Below are 20,321 nucleotides of genomic sequence, written 5' to 3' on the forward strand. Positions count from 1 at the left end.
GTCTCTGGGAAGGAGTCCCGGGGGTCTCTGGACAGGGTGCTCTTGGGCGTGGGCCGCCTCGGCTGCCCGAGCCCCCAGTTCTCCGCTGCGCGGCGCCGGAGCTGTGTCTTGCTCCCGCGCCGCCTCCAGGTTTCCCGCGTTATTGACTCAGTCCCCCCTTGGCAGCCTCCCTCGAGCGGACTGTGGCGCACATCTGCCTCGTGCCGGGGGCCCGCCCCCGGGCTATGCTGCCCACGCCCAGAGCCTTCCGCCCATCTGGTCCGGCGCAGTGCAGCAGAGCGCGCTCCCGCTCGGGGCCGGCCCGGCTCGCGCGCACGCGCGCTGGGACCCCCGCCCTCAGAGGGGAGTGGGGCAGAGGGGGCGGTAACGGGGGAGGGGAAGGAGAAGGAGGAGGCGGCGGCCGCATCGCCTCCGGCGGGGCTCGAGCTCGCCCTCGCGCGTGCCCTCCGCCTCGCCCGAGCCCCGCGAGGGTGAAACGCTTTCTCCCGGCATGCAGCGGGAGGAGGGATTTAACACCAAGATGGCGGACGGCCCGGATGAGTACGATACCGAAGCGGGCTGTGTGCCCCTTCTCCATCCAGAGGTGAGGAACCGCGCCGAGCGCATTCCTCGCCCTTCGGGCCCCGACCGTTCTCCCCCGAACTTGCGGAGGGCTATGGCCTAACCGTGTGGGGGTAGTGGAACGTGCCGAAGTTGGGGAGGGCGGGGAGGCAAATCCAGGCCCGAGCGCGGCTGCGAGCGGATAACGGGGTGGAGATAGCGGGGCGGGCCTGGTCGGGGCGGGCTCTGGGACGCAGTCCCTGGCTGTGCCTAGAGGACAGAGGTGGAGATGTTGATGGTTCTGCTCTGTCGCCACGCTGCTCGCGGGTGCACAGGTGACGGGGGCCTAGTGCTGGCTTGGAACCGCAGCTTACGCCCCTAGTCCTGCTCCAAGCTTCTCGGGGGCGAGGACAGAGCGCGTCTGGTTTTGATTTCTTCTCCTTTGCTTCGCTGTGGTGAATGGTGGTAGCTCTTCCTCCCATTTAGCTCATCACTGTGGGTAGTGCAGGGTAAGAACACAGTTTCTGTATAAAGTGATGTCCTTCCAGGTTATGCCATAGGCAGCACCTCGGCCGCCTTGTGTCGGATGTCCTTATATGAGCGTTTGTCCTTATGCGATTAACGAGAGAGGTCAAAACTTTTGGGAATAGAGCCACGCTTACACTAGCTTGTCAAAGTATGGGTTGTTTTGGTTTGGGTTTTTTTGGTTTTGTTTTTTGGAGCCAGGGGAAGACAGTGCAACACGTTTCCCATCACAACAGGAGTATCTTCCCATGTAAGTAAACAGTGTCCCGCTCCAGGATCTGTCATATTCTGTACTTGTTTACTTCTTAATTTATAGCTGAGCTAGTGCTAGTTCAGTCCTGGAAGCAATTCGTGATGCATTCCAGTTTTCAATGATTCACAGTTAGGTGTGGGTCAGGTAGCGGCAAAGCTTACTGAAGAACTGTAGTTTTTATGAGGTTAAGGGATGAAGACAACCTTTGTGTTGTAGTGAGGGGAACCAACATGGAAGTGTCTATCTGGTTACTTTACAGTAGAATGATTCTACTTGTTTCTGAACTTTGGGCTATATTGCATGCTTTTATTATTTAGTAAAATGTAAATAAAGATACACACTTAAACATGTTCTGTATTAATACTCAATCACCCTCTTACTCATCACTTTGCTTTACCACAAACAGATGGGACCGTTCCTTAGGAATATGCCTGAGCCACTGTCCATAGAAAAGGCTTCTCTGGATTTCTGAGAAACAGAGCTGTCCAGTAAAACTAAATATTTTTGTGACCAAGGTAGTAAGGTTTTTAGAACTGTCATTGGAGCTTAGGCCTGAAAAATATACCAAGAAACAAAGTAGTTTTCAGATGATGCATTGAAAATAGTGCTAAGGAATATTTATTATTCGTCTATTCCTGTGAAAGTTTCAAATACTTAAATATTGATTTTATGTATTTTAACATACTGTTCTCTTGGTAAACCTTTGCTTTGTAAAATAGTACATTGTTTGGTACTTTGGTAACAATCCAGAGAGAGATTGCTTGGTATAATGAAATGGCCTGTAGGCTTGAAATTTACAGACCAGTCTTCCGGGTGCCATGTAATAGAATGTTATTAGAAAATCGATTGAAAGTGGAAGTTGATATCAATATCTACCATTCCTTTTCACCTAGCAAACACAAAGTCTGATTAGATGTTATGAGTCTTAAGCTTAGAATTACAAGAGCTAAGGTCTTTCTGCATTTTTCCTGTGGTTAGTGTTGTGTGCATACCTGGTAAAGTTCTGCTTCCTTGCAGTATGTGCTCGGGCAAGCTACTTCTGAGTTCTAGCTTCATCGTTTATAATACTGGTTTGGAATAATAACTGATAGGCTATTGTGAGGATTGAGACGATGTATTCTTTTTTTGTTAAAATAAGCAGTGTTTTCACCTTCTTTTGGAAAGAAACCCATTCTCTGCCTTGGTAAGCAAATAAAAATGCTTTTAACTTCTTTTAGAAGAGAACATAGACCTTTGGTCAGACAGACATAGGTTCCAATCTGTATTTGTAGTAATTAGCCGAGGGACCTGAGACAAGCACTTAATCTCTTTAGGTCCCAATTTGTTCATCAGAAATGGAGATGTGGGCTAGTTCACTTAGCTGTAAGGGATTAGGTGAAGCTGTACGTGTTGAGGATTAAGAATTGGCACATTGTAGGTGCTCAGTTAATGTTACTTCTTTTTCCTCTACCAGAAGAAGGAGGGAGATGTTACACATTTTGGTTTTGTTAAATGGTTTAGAGACTTGTGTGGACTTTAATTTATGGAATAGAATCTTGTAGGGACAAGTTTTATTTTACTTTTTATCTTAATTTAACACTGTGTCACAAAAATAGTTTCTCACTTAATATTTGTTGAACAAATTATTATTTGTAGGATAAAGAAATAAGCCATTTCATAAACCTTCTGTTAGTATGCAAACTGTGCACTCTTAAAACCATTCTCAAGGGATTACGTAATTAGATAAACAGTGAAACCTTTTTAGAGATATTTCCTGTGAGAGAACCTTTTTAATTAAGTGATCCATTCATTTAGTCAGTCTTTTAAACATTTGTTTATTTTGTTTGGGTCAGGTACTGTGCTGGACTCTTAAGACTTTGGGATTTTTGTGTTAAATTCAGTGAGAGACAGGATAGGGTTAAGAGCCACTGGTGATAAGCAGAATTTGGGTTTTGCCACTTGCTATTATCGTGATTCATTTACATTTGTAAAATTGGGTCAGTATCTCTTAGAGTATTTATTGTGAGTATTAAGTAGTATAATAATGTTTTTCAGTGTTTATATAATGTTTATAAAGCAGTCATCCCAGACTGAGGCTGCCAAACAAATCTAACCTTCTGAAAGTCCTGGCATGTAGCGAATACTGGTGCTATTACTTTGTTTTCTGATGAAATAGGTGATTATTCATTTTATCATAATGGAAGAAATTAGAGGTTATTTGGGAAAAGATGAACTGATTATCATGGGATTAGGGTGCTAATCCTAACTCTTGACTTTCGGCTGTTGTACCTTTAACTACTCTTAGTTTTTTTGCTTTGAAGATAAAAGAGTTAGACTAGATGATCTCTTAAGATTTCTTTAAACTCTAATGTTGTGATTGTATGTTGTGAGTTTTCAGAATCAGTAGGTTTGAGCATCTACTACGTGCATAGCACTGTGCTAGGTTATATGGGTGAAAATAAAATAAATAGGATAGCTCCTGCTCTCCAGAGTTAGTGATCTAATTGGGAATATATACGCTGTTAAGTGTGAAACACTTAACAGAAGGCAAATAAGTGCTGAATTGAGTAGTGTAGCCTGCAAGCAGTGTCAGATTTCTGTCATCTAGAATGGTTAGAAGAAAGACTTTAGCAGGGACATAGAGACCATATGTTGGTGTACAATCCAGCTGACTTGCTATCATCACTCTTCCGTTTCACCCGCTAGTATATCCTCAGTAAGCCTTCCTAACTCTTTCATAGAATGAGGCCACAATACCCCCCTTTGCCAGAGTATTATTATAGGGACTCTCTGTTTCAGCAAGATCTGACTCAGAGCTTTGAACTGGATTGCCTAGATTATCTAGGGCTTTCATCTCTTGTTTTCTTTTTTTCTCAATTTAAGAACTTCTGTCACTGCCTTTTCTTTAGTTTCTCTTTTTTAAATGGTATATATATGGGTTTTTTTGCTTTACATTAATTTTGTCCATATTCATGTCTCATTTTTTTGTTTAAAATTTTAAGGCAAAATATTACTACGTCTCCCGCCTTCAGATTTAAAAAAAAAAATCTCTTTTTTGAAGTTTTCTTTAGTGAAAGTGATTTTGCCTTTTTCCGTTACTGTTTTTTTGCCCTATCATGTAGTTAGAGATACATGTGTACACATAAGTAAATTAATTCATTTGCTTTCAGAAAGTAGATAGAAAATTTCTTTGAAAATTGCTTTTCTTCTTCTGTTGGGTTACCGGCACACGCTTTCCCTTTAAAGTATGTCTTTCTGGCCGTCTTTAGAATCTGATGCCTTTTTTTATTCGGGAGGAACGCTATAGGTCATGTAGTTGTAATTTAGATTTAAAAACACTGTATCTCAAGCATAGTAATCACTGAATCAATGTATATAAAATACAAATGCAACTGATTGGTGACCTCATAGATTGTGGCAAAGCCAAAGTTGCAAACTACTGACCTATAATTTAGCTGTGAGAAATTAAGCTGTGAGAAATGCCATTTTACAGTTTTGACTTGTTTTATTTTGCTCATTATTTTTATTTAGTTTGAGAGAATCATTCTAAAAATATTTAAGAACAGACTGTGGAGTGGATAGATATAAGATAGAGGTTAAAAGTGTGAGTACTAGTGTATGGCTGCTTGAGTTTAAATTCTAGTGTTGCCACTTACTAGCTATGTGACCCTGGGCAAGTTATTGAATTGTGTCCTAATTTTCCAGATTTAAATGAGAGTATAATAGCACCTACCTCATGAAGTTGTTGTGAAAGTTAAATGAGATAATATATGTAAAGTTCTGAGTCTGGTGCTTAATAACACGATACATGTTAGCTGTTAATGTTGTGGTAAGAAATTAGTAATTCTCAACGTTTATTTATTTTTGGGACAGAGAGAGACAGAGCATGAACGGGTGAGGGGCAGAGAGAGAGGGAGACACAGAATCGGAAACAGGCTCCAGGCTCTGAGCCATCAGCCCAGAGCCTGACGCGGGGCTCGAACTCACGGACCGCGAGTCGGACGCTTAACCAACTGCGCCACCCAGGCGCCCCAAGAAATTAGTAATTCTCAAGCAACAGTAGTATACATTATTATTGGGTATGGAGGCAACTAAGTAGGTAAGAAAATTAAAATTGGGGATTGAGGAGAGGATAGGCAGAGGACTCTATTTTAAGCCTTTTTTATATTATTTATTTATTTTTAAATGTGTGCTTTGATATGAGGAGTGTTTGTTGAGCATCTAAGTATGATCTTGATGCTTTGATAGTCCACAGAGTAATGGGGAATATAAAATAAGGCATTGCAGAATAACAAAAGATTAACTGTAGGCCTCCAGATCCCTCCCACTAGATGAAAGTGAGCATGTTAAAATTTTGTTAAAAGTTAAAAACCTATGGCAAACCTCTTTTCCTCTAGAAAGTATCCTAAGGTTATGTTAGGGTAATTAGGATTAGTTAGTTAAGGCATCTTGATATAGTGTACTTTTTTAATGGAACCTCCTACAATCACACAATCCAAAAAACATTATTTCAATACAAGGTTACATGAAATTCTCTTTCACAGCATCATCTAACTCTTATATTATTTTGTAATTAGATTCTGTCGCCGATAGGTAATTTAAGAATAAAATATCAAATACTTAAATTTTTTTTTTTTTTAATGTTTATTTTTGAGGGGGAGAGGCAGAGAGAGAGAGGGAGACACAGAATCCAAAGCAGGCTCCAGGCTCCGAGCTGTCAGCACAGAGCCCGACGCGGGGCTCAAACTCGGGAACAGCAACATCATGCTGAGCTGAAGTCGGATGCTTAACTGACTGAGCCACCTAGGTGCCCCAAATATCAAATACTTTAAACTTTGGAATTAGAAGAATTGATTCAAGGCAATATTGTATTTATGGAAAATGAAAGTAAAATTCTCACCCAATGTAATAATTTTCTAATTGTAGGATAATATTTTCTATTAAAATATCCTTAGAATAGAGCTACAGGCAACTAATTTGAAAGTACAGTGAAATTTAGCTTTCTGTGAAGGAAATATTGCAAAGAACTTAATTTCCTGAATTATAGAGGGATAAACAGAATATTTTTGTCTTCTGTTTTAATCAGTGAAAATTTGCCATATTATTCCATTTTCTAGGGTTGATACATACTAAATATGATAGAATCTCAGATAAATTGCAATATTATAGTGTCTTAAGCTTGTCTTTGTGATTATCAATGATTATTGAGGAGATGGAGATGAGGGGGTTAAATGTATCTGAAGGGGTTTTTTTTTGTATATATGTTAGATAGCTTGTATCTTTTTTTAATGCTTATTTTATTTTGAGAGAGTGAGAGAGAGCCTGTGTGCACACGCGAGTGGGAGAGAGGGAGAGAGAGAATCCCAAGTAGGCTCAGTGCTGTAAGTGCAGAGCGTGACATGGGGCTTCAATTCACGAGCCCGTGAGATTATGACCTGAACTGAAAGAGTCGGACACTTAACTGACTGAGCCACCTGGGTGACCCTAAATAGCTTGTGTTTTTCAATTGGTTATTTAATACTAGGAAAAATCAAGTGAAAAAATAGTAACCACTGATTGAGAATTTACTGTACTGTACCCTTGTGAATTAAAAAAAAATTTTTTTTTTTAACATTTATTTAGTTTTGAGAGAGACAGAGACAGAATGTGAGTGGGTTAGGGGTAGAGAGAGAGACACACACAGAATCCGAAGCAGGCTCCAGGCTCTGAGCTGTCAGCACAGAGCCCGACGTGGGGCTCAAACTCAAGAGCTGTGAGGTCATGACCTGAGCCAAAGTTGGACGCTCAACCGACTGAACCACGCAGGCACCCTTACCATTGTGAATTTTTAAAAATGACTTTTTGGATTACCAACATTTGTTAATTTATGAAGGATTTAATGAGGAATGAACAAACCTATCCCTGTTCTTATGATTGATAAACAAATAAGTAAGTCCTTCACTGAAAAGAGAAGTTATTTGTTGTGTAAGAATCCTTGAGTTGCAAATGTCTCCAACGCTTTAAAAATTCTTTTTAAAAATGTTTATTCATTTTTTGAGAGAGAGAGAGAGAGAGACCAAGTGTGAGTGGGGGAGGGGTAGAGAGAGAGAGGGAGACACAGAATCTGAAGTAGGCTCTAGGCTCGGAGCTGTCAGCACAGAGCCCGACATAGGGCTCGAACTCATAAATCATGAGATCGTGACCTGGCTGATGTTAGAAGCTTAACTGACTGAGCCATCCAGGAGCCCCATTGTCTTCAATCCTTTTAAAACTAACTTGGGCAAAAAGGAAGTTACTGATTCCTATAATTCTAACTTAGGATAGCGAGAGACTCAAGGATCCCTGGAATCTGAGCCAAGAATGTCAACAAGACTGTTTTTCCTCTATCCTCATCTCTGCCTTTCAGCTCTATTTTCTCCTAATGTAGGACAGCTGCTTCTCTGTAGTGGTGATATGGATGTGGACTTTTTTTTTTTTTTTTTTTTTTTTTGCCATATGTCTCAAATATCAGCTAACCATTAGAGGGGGACTGCATGTTTTCCCTTTTCCACATTGGAATTGGGTTTTCCTGATTTAGGTTTTTTTCCATTCTTACAGCCATGAGATAGGACCTGTTATTTGCTAAGATCTCTTGGTTGGATTTGGGGGAAGAACAGTTTCCTTAAGGAATGCTAGCATGTGAAATTATTTCTGTCCTCTATACTCTTAATTTAAAGAACTTTTTGTTTGCTTTGTTTCCAGCCATCCAGTTTTGTTGTTGTTGTTGTTGTTGTTGTTGTTGTTGTTACGCTTTAAGAGATGTTGTAATAACATTGAACTCATTCTTAATGCCAAATGTTCTAGTTGGGTTACTGAATAACAAATAACCTAGACCAGGGGTTGGGAAACTTTCTGTAAAGTTTCCAGATAGTAAATGTTTTCAAGTTTGTGGGCCATATGAGTCTCTTTGGCAACTACTCAGTTCTGTGGTGGTCATATGAGAGCAGCCAAAGACAATATGGAAATGATTGGATGTGCTGTGTTCCAATAAAACTTTATATATAAAATCAGGTGATGGGCCAGATTTGACCTGTGGGCTAAATTTGCCAGGGCTATATTTGTCCCTTATCTGGGCAATACATAGGTACTCCAAGAAACTTATATTAAAATATAGATTTCAGTGCATTGAATCCCATTAATCACTGGTATTCAGTAACTTTATCACAACTTGATTTGTGTGGGAGATGGATTAGGTGAAGTAAGAATATGAGTGTGTGTGTGTGTGTGTGTGTGTGTGTATTAGAATCTTACTGAGAATTTTGTTAGAATACACTTATTTCCATGCACACCACTCACAGTTTCCAATTTAGTATGTGGGTTTGTGGTATGCATATTTTGAAAAAGTTCCAGAGATGATTCTTATCTTATAAACTCTCATATTTTGTTCCCCGTTCAGTGATACATACTTGATATGTGGGAAAACTTTTACTCCAGGAGGAGGAAGGAAGGTAACTTGACATTTAATATATGAGGCATTGTACTTCTTGCTATTCATGTTATCTCTTTGGTTTGATAGATCACAATAATGGTAATTGCTAACATTTATCAAATTATAACCATGAACTAGTCACTATCCTGAAACAGTTCTGCATATATATTCATTCATTTAATTCGTACATTTTTTCATACCTATTTTATAAATGAGGAAATAGAGGCAGAGAGAGGGTAAGTAACTTGCTGGTAAGTGGCAGTACTGAATTTGAATCCAGGCTTACTGTTTGAATTTGGTTGCTCCTTTTTAAAAGTGCAGCACAGTGTGATAGTGATAATACAGTCATAGAGTTGATTGAATATTATTATTTGCCAAGGCACTGGTTAGCAATGCCCAGGGATTACAGATGCCCTCATTTACTTTTCAAAAATTCTTAAAAGTTTTTTTTAATAGAATTTATTTTTTAGACTAGTTTTGAGTTCACGGCAAAATTGAGCAGGAAGTACAGAGATTTCCCATATACTGGCTGCCCACACACCTGTACCACCCTCCCCATCAATATCCTGCATCAGAGTTACATTTGTTACATTTTATGAGCCTACATTGATACATCATCATCACTGAAAGGTCATAGTTTACCATAGGGTTCACTTTTGGTGTAAATTCTATGGGTTTTGACAAATGTATAATGCATCCACTATTACAGTAGTATATGGAATAGTTGCACTGCCCTAAAAATCCTCTGTGCTCCACCTGTTCATCCCTCCCTTCCTGCTAACTGGCAATCACTGATATTTTTACTGTTTTCATAGTTTTGCTGTTACTGTAAAGCCACGTAGTTGGAATCATGCAGTATGTAGCCTTTTCAGGCTGGCTTCTTTACTTAGTAATAGCATTTTAGTTTCTTCCATGTTTTTTCATGACTTGACAACTCATTTCTTTTTTAATGCTGAATACTGTTTCATTTTCTGGATATACCATAGTTTGTTTATTCACCTACTGAAGGACATTTTGGTTATTTCTGTGTACTGCTCATTTACTTTTTACAGTTCTGAAAAGTAGGTATTATTGAACTGTTTATAGATTAGGAAGCAGAGTCAGAGAGGTGAGGTAATTTATTCAAGTTCACATCATTAGCAGTTGGCAGAGTTTATATTAGAATCTGAACTCTGACTCCAAATTCATAATCCTCGTATATACTCTGCCATATAATTTAATAGGCCAAAACACAAATTAGTTTTGATTATATAATAGAAAAACTATCAGAGTTACTATCAGCTTTTGTTGTTAAAGAAGTTAGGGGAGGACTCCGTTTTGGCAGTTGCTGTAAGGCTACTTTTTTGAATAATCGACTTGAAATCCTAAAACTAGATTTTTGTAAAAACAGCTTCAAAATTTTTGTTAATTCAATTGATTTTTTTTCTTTCTTCCGCTTAGTCTAAACTCATAAGGGAAAATATGTTTTCATTAATAAAATCCCTTGAAAGGAAATGAAATAACCCTAGGTATGGATCAGGGAAGGCTTTGGAGGGGTTGGAGATAAGTATTCTTAGCATTAAATCTGTGGTAGTAGCTGATGAGAGGACAAGTGCTGGCTTGAGTCTAGGCACCTCCGGTGTAAAACTTTTTGAAGAGTCACACTATCATTTGTGTTATCACCCTTCACTGTAATTATAAATATTCACTACTCTCCATTTGCAATTCTGTGACTATGGTCATGAATAAACTGTAGACATTCTTTCTAAGGGAATTTTCCTTTCTGATTGAACACTCATTACGAATATCCAAGATCTTTCAACTCTTTGTATAAAAAGTTAATTAAGTTGATTTCATAAGTTTCCATTTTCTAAACTTGTTTTTTCCTTATTTGTCTTCTTTTTTTCTGTGGATAGTTGAATGTAACCAAATCCAAAAAAAGTCACACTTGGGGGAAAAAAAATTGACAAACTAGAATCTAGCACTATAAGATAGCAGACCAAATAAAAACTTAAAACTTTCTGAACTATCATCCTAACATCTGATTTATTCTATATTGTTGGATAATATATGTGAATTTTCAAGGTATCAGAAATTTAAATTCCAGTATGGGTTTTTGGCTTTTAAGAAACATGGCACATGATTATTGTTAAAAATTTAAGGAGTACAGAAGGTGTATAGTAGAAGGTAAAGTATATAACTGGTGCATTTTTTCTTAATACACTTAGGACATAGTTCCATCTTAGCATATAATTATTTTTACCATTCTTTGTAATATCTAGACCTGCCTTTTTTTTTTAAAGTTCTTATATTTAATGCAGTTTTATAATATTATTTGACTATAAACAGATAAGTTAAAGTGTATATTATAAACACAGACAAAGCCTGCTGAGTTCTGTGGTTCAGGTTGTGCAGATTATTATGTTAATCCTCAAATCAGTTTTCTAGGTGTGCAGGATGGTTTAGTGTTGATCTGGCTGTATTTCATGGATGTGATACACAAAAAAAACTTCTATGCTGTTCTGTCATCTTGGTTTCTCCTAGACCTGCCTTGTTAATGTGGTAGCTACCACCAATGACATGTGGCAATTTAAATTTAAACTAATAAGAATGAATATAATAAAAAGTTCAGCTTTTCAGTCACATTAGTCAGGTTCCAAGTGTTTATTAGGTATGTATGGCTAGCAGCTACTGTTTGAGATAGCACAGAAATGTAGCATACGTCCATAATTGCAGAAAGCTCTATTGCACAACACTGGTCTGGATGGGTTTTTTGTTTGTTTGCTTTTTGTTTTTTTGAGAGAGACGGGTGCACAAGTGGGGTAGGAGCAAAAAGCGAGGGAGAGAGAATCATTTTCAATTAAAATTTTTTTTTATATTTATTTTTGAGAGAGAGAGAGAGAGACAAGCATGAGTGGAAGAGGGGCAGACGGAGAGGGAGACATAGCATCCGAAGCAGGCTCCAGGCTCTGAGTTGTCAGGATAGAGCTGGACAGGGGCTCAAACCCACAAACTGCGAGATTGTGGCCTGAGCCAGAGTCGGAGGCTAAACTGACTGAGCCACCCAGGTGCCCTGAAAATCTTCTTTCTTTAAAATTTTTTAAAAGTTTATTTATTTATTTTGAGAGAGAGAGAGAGAGAGAGAGAGAGAGAGAGAGCAAGCAAGGGAGGGGCAGAAAGACAGGGAGAGAAAGAGAATCCTGAGCAGGCTCTACACTGTCAGTGCAGAGCCTGATGCGGGGTTTGAACCCATGAACCGTGACCTGAGCTGAAATCAAGAGTCAAACAGTTAACCGACTGAGCCACCTGGGTGCCCCTGGATGATTTTTTAATCATGTGTATTTTTTAAAAATATTTTTTTTTAATATTTAAAAATATTTTAAATATTTAAAAATATATTTTTAAAAATATTTTTTTTTACTGCAGAGCCATTTTTGTTGAGGTATATTTTATTTATGATAAATTGCATAAATTAAAAATTTTTAAGTTGATAATTTTTCTTTAACTTAAACTTTTTTATTTTTTTATTTTTTTTTATTTTTTATTTTTTTTAATTTTTTTTTCAACGTTTATTTATTTTTGGGACAGAGAGAGACAGAGCATGAACGGGTGAGGGGCAGAGAGAGAGGGAGACACAGAATCGGAAACAGGCTCCAGGCTCTGAGCCATCAGCCCAGAGCCCGACGCAGGGCTCGAACTCACAGACTGCGAGATCGTGACCTGGCTGAAGTCGGACGCTTAACCGACTGCGCCACCCAGGCGCCCCTAACTTAAACTTTTTATTTTGAGATCATTTAGATTCACATGCAGTTGTAAGAAAAAGTGCACAGAGATCTTGTGTTCCCATTACCCAGGTTCTCCCAATGGTAACACCTTGTAGAATTATAGAGTAATATCACAACTGGGAGATTGATATTGAATCACTGAAGATATAGAACATTTCCATCACCAGAAAGATCCTTTGTATTGCCTTTGTATATCATGCTAATCTAGTATCCATTTCTGTAGTTTTTGTAATTTTAAGAATGTTATTTAAATGGAATCATAATTGTTTGTAACCTTATGGGCGTGGCTTTTTTCAATCAGCATAATACTCTGGAGATTGATCTGGTTGTAGTGGACATCATCACTTTGTTCCTTGTTATTACTGGGTAGTATATGGATATACTACAGTTTGTTTAATCATTTACCTATTGAAAGATATCTGGGTTGTTTACAGCTTTTGGTTATTATAAATGAAGCTACTTTAACCATTTGTGTGCAGGTCCTGTGTAAACATAAGTTTTCATTTCTCTGGGATAAATGCCCGGAAGTGCAGTTACTGGGTTATATGGCAGTTTTATGTCAGTCTTTTTAGGAAACTGTCAAGCTGGTTTCCATAGTGACTGTACACAACCAGCAGTGTGAGTGATCTGATCTCTGTATCCTCACCAGCATTTGGTGTTGACACTTAATAATTGTAGCCCATTTTAATACGTATATGATTATAAGTCATTGTGGTGTTAATTTGCATTTCCCTAATGGCAAATGATGCCAACTATGTTTACATGTGCTTGTTTGCCATCTTTATATCCTCTTGGGTGAAATATGTCTTTATATCCTCTTGGGTGAAATCTTTATATCCTCTTTGTTTGCTAGGGCATACAAACACCACACACAATGTAGCTTAAATAATGGAAATTTATTTTCTCATAGTTCTTGAGACTGGAAGTCCAACATCAAGGTATTAGTAGGTTTGGTTTTTTCTGAGGTCCCACTCTTTAGCTTATAGATGGCTGCTCTCTTGCTGTGTCCTCACATGGTTTTTCCTCTGTGCTCACAGTGCCCCTGGTGTCTGTGTCCAGATATCCTCTTCCTTTAAGGACACCAGTTAGATTGGATTAGGGTCCACCCTCATGACCTCATTTAAACTTAATTCCTTCTTTAAAGGGCCTGCTCCAAATACAGTAACATTCTGAGGTACTGGCAGCTAGGCTTCAACAAATTGATTTTGGGGTGACACAGTTCAGCCCATAACAATGTCTTGTGCCAGTTTTTTTTCAATTGATTCTTTATTTTACTGGTGAGTTTTGAGAGTTTTTAGTATGTATATTAGACACTAGTTCTTTGTCTTAGTTTGCAGATATTTTCTCCCAGTCAATAGCTTGTCTTTTCAATCTCAACAGGGTCTTTATTAGAGGATAAGTTCAAATTTTGATGAGATCCAGTTTATACATTTTTACTTTTATGGGCTGTATTTTTTTCTGTCAAGTCTAAGATTCTCCTTGCCTAGCCATAGATCTCAAAGACTTTCTTTTTCTTGTTTACAGTTTATAGTTTCGTTGAAATATTGAAGTTCAGGATCAGTTTTGAGGGTTTTTTTGCATAAAGTGTGACAATTAGGTTGAGGGTTTTTGTTTTTTGGGTTTTTTTTTTTTTTTTTTTTTTTTTGCCTGTAAAGGTCCAGCTGCTTCAATACCCGTTGTTGAAAAGCTTACCTTTCTTCCACTGAATTACTTTTACATTGTTGTCAGAAATCAGTTGAACATATTTGTGTGTGTTTATTTCTGGGTTCTGTGTTCAGCTTTATTGATCTATATATCTATCCCTCAGCCAACACTATACCATCTTGATTACTGTAGCTATATAATAGGTCTTGAAATTGAGTCACTGCTTTCTTACTTTGTTAATCTTTTTTCAGAATTATTTTAGCTATTTTGCCTTCCTATATAAATTTTAGAATAACCTTGTCTACATCTACAAAAATTTTTGCTAGGATTTTGATAGGAATTGCGTTAAACCCATGTATCAATGTGGGGAGAATTGGCATCTTTACCATGTTAAGTCTTCCAATCCATGAATATGGTATGTCTGTTTATTTAGATCTTTGATTTCTTTCATCAGTGTTTTGTGGTTTTCAGCATAAAAGTACTGTATATGTTTAGTTACACTGATTTCTATCCTCTCAGACTGACTTATGGCATCTCTCCAGCAGTTCTCATACTCCTACTTCATCAGTTTTTAGCTTTATCAGATTATATGTACTAGTGATAATTTCTCCCATCCTAAAAAAATCCCCAAACCAAACCATATTTTCTTTTTATCCCACTTACCTTCTGTCTTCTGCCCTATTTCTTTGCTCTTATTTATAGCAAAACTCCTCAGAAAAGTTGCTTATATTTGCTGTTCCCAGTTCCTTTCCTTCCCATCTTATCTTTAATCAGTCCAGCCTGGCATATGCCCTACCTTGTCAAAGTAAAGCAGCATCTATGTTGCTAAATCCACTGGTCAGCATGAGGCCCTTATCCTTCTTGACTTTTCATTTCCATTGATACAGTTGATTTCTCCTGGATAAACTTTCTAAACTTTGATTCAGGGAAATGCAGATCAAAACAAGGTATAAGTTTGGTACCCATCGGATTTCCTAAAAATTAACTTTGGTAAATCCAAGTATAGTGAAAGGAAAACTGCACTGCTAGTGAGAGTATAAGCTGGTACTACCACCTTAGAAAGCAATTTAATGAAGTTGAAGATACTCAAAGTCCTTTTATCCAGAAGTTCTACTAGTAGGTGTTTACCACAGAGAAACTTTTACTGGTAAGCTCTGTGTAAGATTGTTCATGGTTTATAATGGCAAAAAGTCTCAGGGAAATGTATGGTATTTATTCATCTAATCAAGTACCATGTAGCAGTTGCATTGAATAAACTAGAACAACATCTATCAGCACAGAAAAATCTAAGAAACGTGATGTTAAGTGAAAAGTACTAGGTATGAAAGGACAAATGCTTTATGATGTATTTGTATATAATAAGATATTAAGTGAAACTTTTCTTGTCATCTAAGCATGTTTCCTGGAGCTCAAAGCTGAGGACAGTAGCTGACAAAAGATCCCTGTAGTGTAAACAGAGATGCTGAACTTGATGGGAAGTGGCCATGATTTGTCCTGGAACTCTATTACCTCCAGCTTATACAAAATAGAGACTTTACTGGGAAGAAGGGCTCTTTGAAGAGTTATCAAGGCAAAATGGAGTGATGTAGTGTTTTTATTGTCCTTTGTGGGTTGCAAACAATTTCTTTGAAAGACGGGCACTTTTCAGGAGGGAAAATGTGTCTATAGCTGGATGTCTGCTGGGTTGCAAAAAATAGGCTTTTCTTGGGATGCTGTCTTGTTAAAGAATTCATGGAAAAGTGTGATTTGGGTCCCCTGGAGCTTTTGAAGGCCCAGAGATAGGGGGCTGCTGCTGCTTTCCTGGTGAAGTATAAAGGTAAGGGATACATAAAATAGCCTTGCAGTGGAAGAGCCAGAGAGAGGGCTTCCTCTGTGTGTGCAGTGATGTTAAGAGTATTTCCTTTGGACCAGGCAAACACTTTAGAGGCTAGATAGGCTAGAGCCATCATGAAATAAACTTACCAAAAGAAAGTTTTCTGCTTGGCATAAGCAACCCCAGGGTTATACCACTAGCATAAGAGCTGAGGAGGAGTTTTAGAAATGAGCTAGAGAATGCCTATTTTATACCAGAAAATGTTACAGAGGGAGGTTCTGTCAGAGAAAACCAGAGCTGGACAATAGTTAGAATGGGAAAAATGAATTTCATTCAGGAACTATTACAATAGGGAGGAAAGAAGCCCCTCAGTATAGAACTGGGCTCAGTTCTGAATACAGCAGGGACAATTGGGGATTTATAACAGAATGAGGGGCTCAGTGGATGGGAATACTAAAAGGAGACATCAAGGGTAGGGGGATTCTTGCTAAACTAACTTAACAGAATTCTTTCCGAAAGCTAAACTGTGCAGTCCTAGTAAAGTTATGGGGAATAAGGGTGAGGCCTAGTTGAGAAGAGGGCTCAGACGGCTCTGACCAAAGTTTGGTTAAGAGTTACTGTTTGTCCTCATGGGGTGAATTTCAGAAATCTCAAAATGCTCCACAGGAGAGAGCCACATTATCACCAATGATTGAGGGTATTTGATAGCCAAGAGAAAACTACAGATAGCACCAGTTTATGTAATATGAACTTGCCTCTGTCCTATGGTAAGCAGAATGATGGCCCCCCAAAGATATCAAGTCTTAATCCCTGGAACCTCTGTTACTTTATGAAGGGAAAAGAGCCTCTAGGTATAATTAAATAAAGGGTCTTGAGATGGGGAAGTTATCTTAGATATCCAGGCAGACTCTGATTATAATCACATGTATCCTTATAAAAGGGAGGCAGAAGGAGATTTGAACACACACACATGCAGAAGGCTATATGAAGCAGACTGGAGAGATTCGGAGATGCTGGCCTGAAATTGGAGTGATATCGCTACAACCCAGGGAGTGCCAGAAGCTACCAGAGCTGGAAGAGGCAAAGAATGGCTTCTACCTTAGTACCTCTTCAGGGAGCATGGCTCTGTTGACACCTGTGATACTGATGTTTGATTTTGGACTTCTGATCTCCAGAACTATAAGATCATATATTTGTGTTGGTTTAAGCCACTAAGTTTGTGGTAACCTATTACACCTGCAGTGGGAAACTAACACACCATCACACAGTACTGTAATTATTGTTTGCAGAACACAGAAAACTGGATCACTAACTCTGCCTGAGGGAAACAAGGAATGTTGTAATGACATTTGAATTGTGAATTGAAGGATTTGTAGAAGTTTGCCAGACCTGAGATGGGGTGTGCCTTCTAAGTGGAATAGCTAACATGAGCAAAAGGACACTGAGGTTTTCAATATACAAAACCTTGGAATGGCTGTTAAACATACGGGATGTTGGGGCGCCTGAGTGTCAGACTTCTGCTCAGGTCATGATCTCACAGGCTCTCTGCTGTCAGCTCAGAGCCCGCTTGGGATCCTGTGTCTCCCTGTCTCTGCCCCTCCCCTGCTCTGCTCTCTCTCTCAAAAAGAAATAAACATTTAAACAAACAAAAACATGTAGGATGCTTGGAAGGAAATGGTGGATACCAAAGCTGGAAGAAGTTGGGGCCAATTCATGCAATTTTTCATGATTACTGAAATGTTACCGTTTTACCCTATATACATGATTATAGATTTTAAGCAGGGGAGTGATTGGAACAGCAAGGTGGACAGACTATTTGAGAAGGTATTATAGAGGCAATAACAGAAAAGAACTGATGAATTTGTTTGGAGAAAAATAGTAAGACTTGGTAGCTAATTAATTACACCTGAAGTGCATCTGGGTGGCTCAGTTGGTTAAGCGTCTGACTTTGGCTCAGGTCATGATCTTACAGTTTGTGGGTTTGAACCCTGCATCAGGCTCTGTGCTGACAGCTCAGAGCCTAGAGCCTGCTTCAGATTCTGTGTCTCCCTTTCTCTCTGCCCCTCTCCTGCTCACATTCTGTCTCTCTCTCTCTCAAAAATAAATAAACATTAAAAAAAATAATAATTACACCTGAAATTTTGGGAGACTAAATCAAGATTGAATGAGATTTAATATGAACATTTTGGTAGTTGGAAATGCCTTTTAGTAAATCATACAGGAAGGAGGAAAAATGTATTGTGGAGGTGGTGAGGAGGAAAAAAAAAATGATTAGATGATCTTTTGAAATTGTACATCTGATTGGCACGAAAACAGACACTCAGATCAACGTAACAGAATAGAGAACCCAGAAATGAACCCACAAACGTATGGCCAACTAATCTTTGACAAAGCAGGAAAGAATATCCAATGGAATAAAGACAGTCTCTTCAGCAAGTGGTGCTCGGAAAACTGGACAGCGACCTGCAGAAGAATGAACCTGGACCACTTTCTCACACCATACACAAAAATAAACTCAAAATGGATGAAAGACCTAAGTGTAAGACAGGAAGCCATCAAAATCCTCGAGGAGAAAGCAGGCAAAAACCTCTTTGATCTTGGCCACAGCAACTTCTTATTCAACACATCTCCGGAGGCAAGGGAAACAAGCAAAAATGAACTATTGGGACCTCATCAAAATAAAAATCTTCTACACAATGAAGGAAACAGACAGCAAAACTAAAAGGCAACTGACAGAATGGCAGAAGATATTTGCAAATGACATATCAGATAAAGGGTTAGTATCCAAAATCTATAAAGAACTTATCAAACTCAACACCCAAAAAACAAATAATCCAATGAAGAAATGGGCAAAAGACATGAATAGACACTTCTCCAAAGAAGACATCCAGATGGCCAACTGACACATGAAAAAATGCTCCACATCACTCATCATCAGGGAAATACAAATCAAAACCACAATGAGATACCACCTTACACCTGTCAGAATGGCTAACATTAATAATACAGGCAACAACAAATGTTGGCGAGGATGTGGAGAAAGAAGAACCCTTTTGCACTGCTTTTGGGAATGCAAACTGGTGCAGCCACTCTGGAAAACAGTATGGAAGTTCCTCAAAAAATTAAAAATAGAACTGCCCTACAACCTAGCAATTGTACTACTAGGTATTTATACAAGGGATACAAGTATGCTGTTTCAAAGGGACACATGCACCCCCATGTTTATAGCAGCATTATCAACAGTAGCCAATGTATGGAAAGAGCCCAAATATCCATCAATGGATATGAATGGATAAAGAAGATGTGGTATATATATACAATGGAGTATTACTCGGCAATCAAAAAGAGTGAAATCTTGCCATTTGCAACTACATGGATGGAACTAGAGGGTATTATGCTAAGCAAAATTAGTGAGTCAGAGAAGGAAAAATATATGACTTCACTCATGAGGACTTTAAGACACAGAACAGATGAACATAAGGGAAGGAAGCACAAATAATATAAAAACAGGGAGGGGGACAAACCATAAAAGACTCTTAAATATGGAGAACAAACAGAGGGTTACTGGAGGGGTTGTGAGAGGAGGGATGGGCTAAATGGGTACGGGACATTAAGGAATCTACTCCTGAAATCATTGTTGCACTATATGCTAAATTATTTGGATGTAAATTAAAAAAATAAAATTAAAAAATAAATTGTATGTGTAATCTGTAATTTTGCTCAGAACTTCCTGATTGTTAACTACTGAGCTAGGTACCTGAGTGCCTTTGTTCGCAATTGAAGATGTGATTTGTGAATTTCTTCTTTTAGGCTTTTCAGTGTTTCTTTGCCATGATATTTGCAATTTGGTAATTAAATTTGAAACCTAATGTACACGTGCACTTGACTGACACATTTAAAAAACAAACAAAACAGCTTACAGTGCTTAAGAGGTACTTCCTCAGAATTTGCCACAGATAGGACATTTTGTGTTTGCCCTATAGTTTTCTGGAGCCAAATTGGAAGTGTGACCAGCACTTGAGCTTGGACTACTGGTGAGAAGAGTTGGCTGTGGGTGTGAAAGGCAGGAAGGAGAGAAGGTGACTTCCATAAGATTTTCAGGCCAACTAGGAGATATATTAAAAGAATGCTGGTCCGAATCCTATAGTTGGAAGATAAAATTGAGAATCTCTAGTGAAATATCAAATTTGACTTGTTATAGTTTACAGTCCAATGGTCAAGAGAATGTTAGGGGAGGACTAAGAAGAGAATGCCTAAGAAAAAAACATCTGAGTTTAGTTAGGAAATGTAAGATTAACCTAAATGTTCAAGTGACTAGGAAATGTTTCAGTATATCAGTTTAAGTATTTTGTAGTG

The 20,321-nt window shown here is 38.5% G+C and overlaps 1 protein-coding gene across 7 annotated transcripts in view; it reads left to right on the plus strand.

Annotated features, from left to right (window-relative positions):
- Positions 1 to 360: 360 nt before the first annotated feature.
- Positions 361 to 20,321, plus strand: part of ZDHHC17 (zinc finger DHHC-type palmitoyltransferase 17) — a 108,375-nt gene continuing 88,414 nt past the window's right edge. For 2 of the 7 annotated variants that reach the window (XM_019835254.2, XM_045062098.1), the window contains exon 1: positions 362 to 583. In XM_019835254.2, coding sequence (XP_019690813.1) covers positions 491 to 583 — 93 coding nt within the window. In that variant the 5' untranslated portion in view covers positions 362 to 490. Of the gene's footprint in view, positions 584 to 20,321 lie in introns of all 7 variants that reach the window. The other 5 variants (XM_019835255.2, XM_045062097.1, XM_045062096.1 and 2 more) reach the window with 4 other exon arrangements.

The sequence above is a fragment of the Felis catus genome, chromosome B4, assembly GCF_018350175.1.
Source record: "Felis catus isolate Fca126 chromosome B4, F.catus_Fca126_mat1.0, whole genome shotgun sequence".
Taxonomy (NCBI): Eukaryota; Metazoa; Chordata; class Mammalia; order Carnivora; family Felidae; genus Felis; species Felis catus.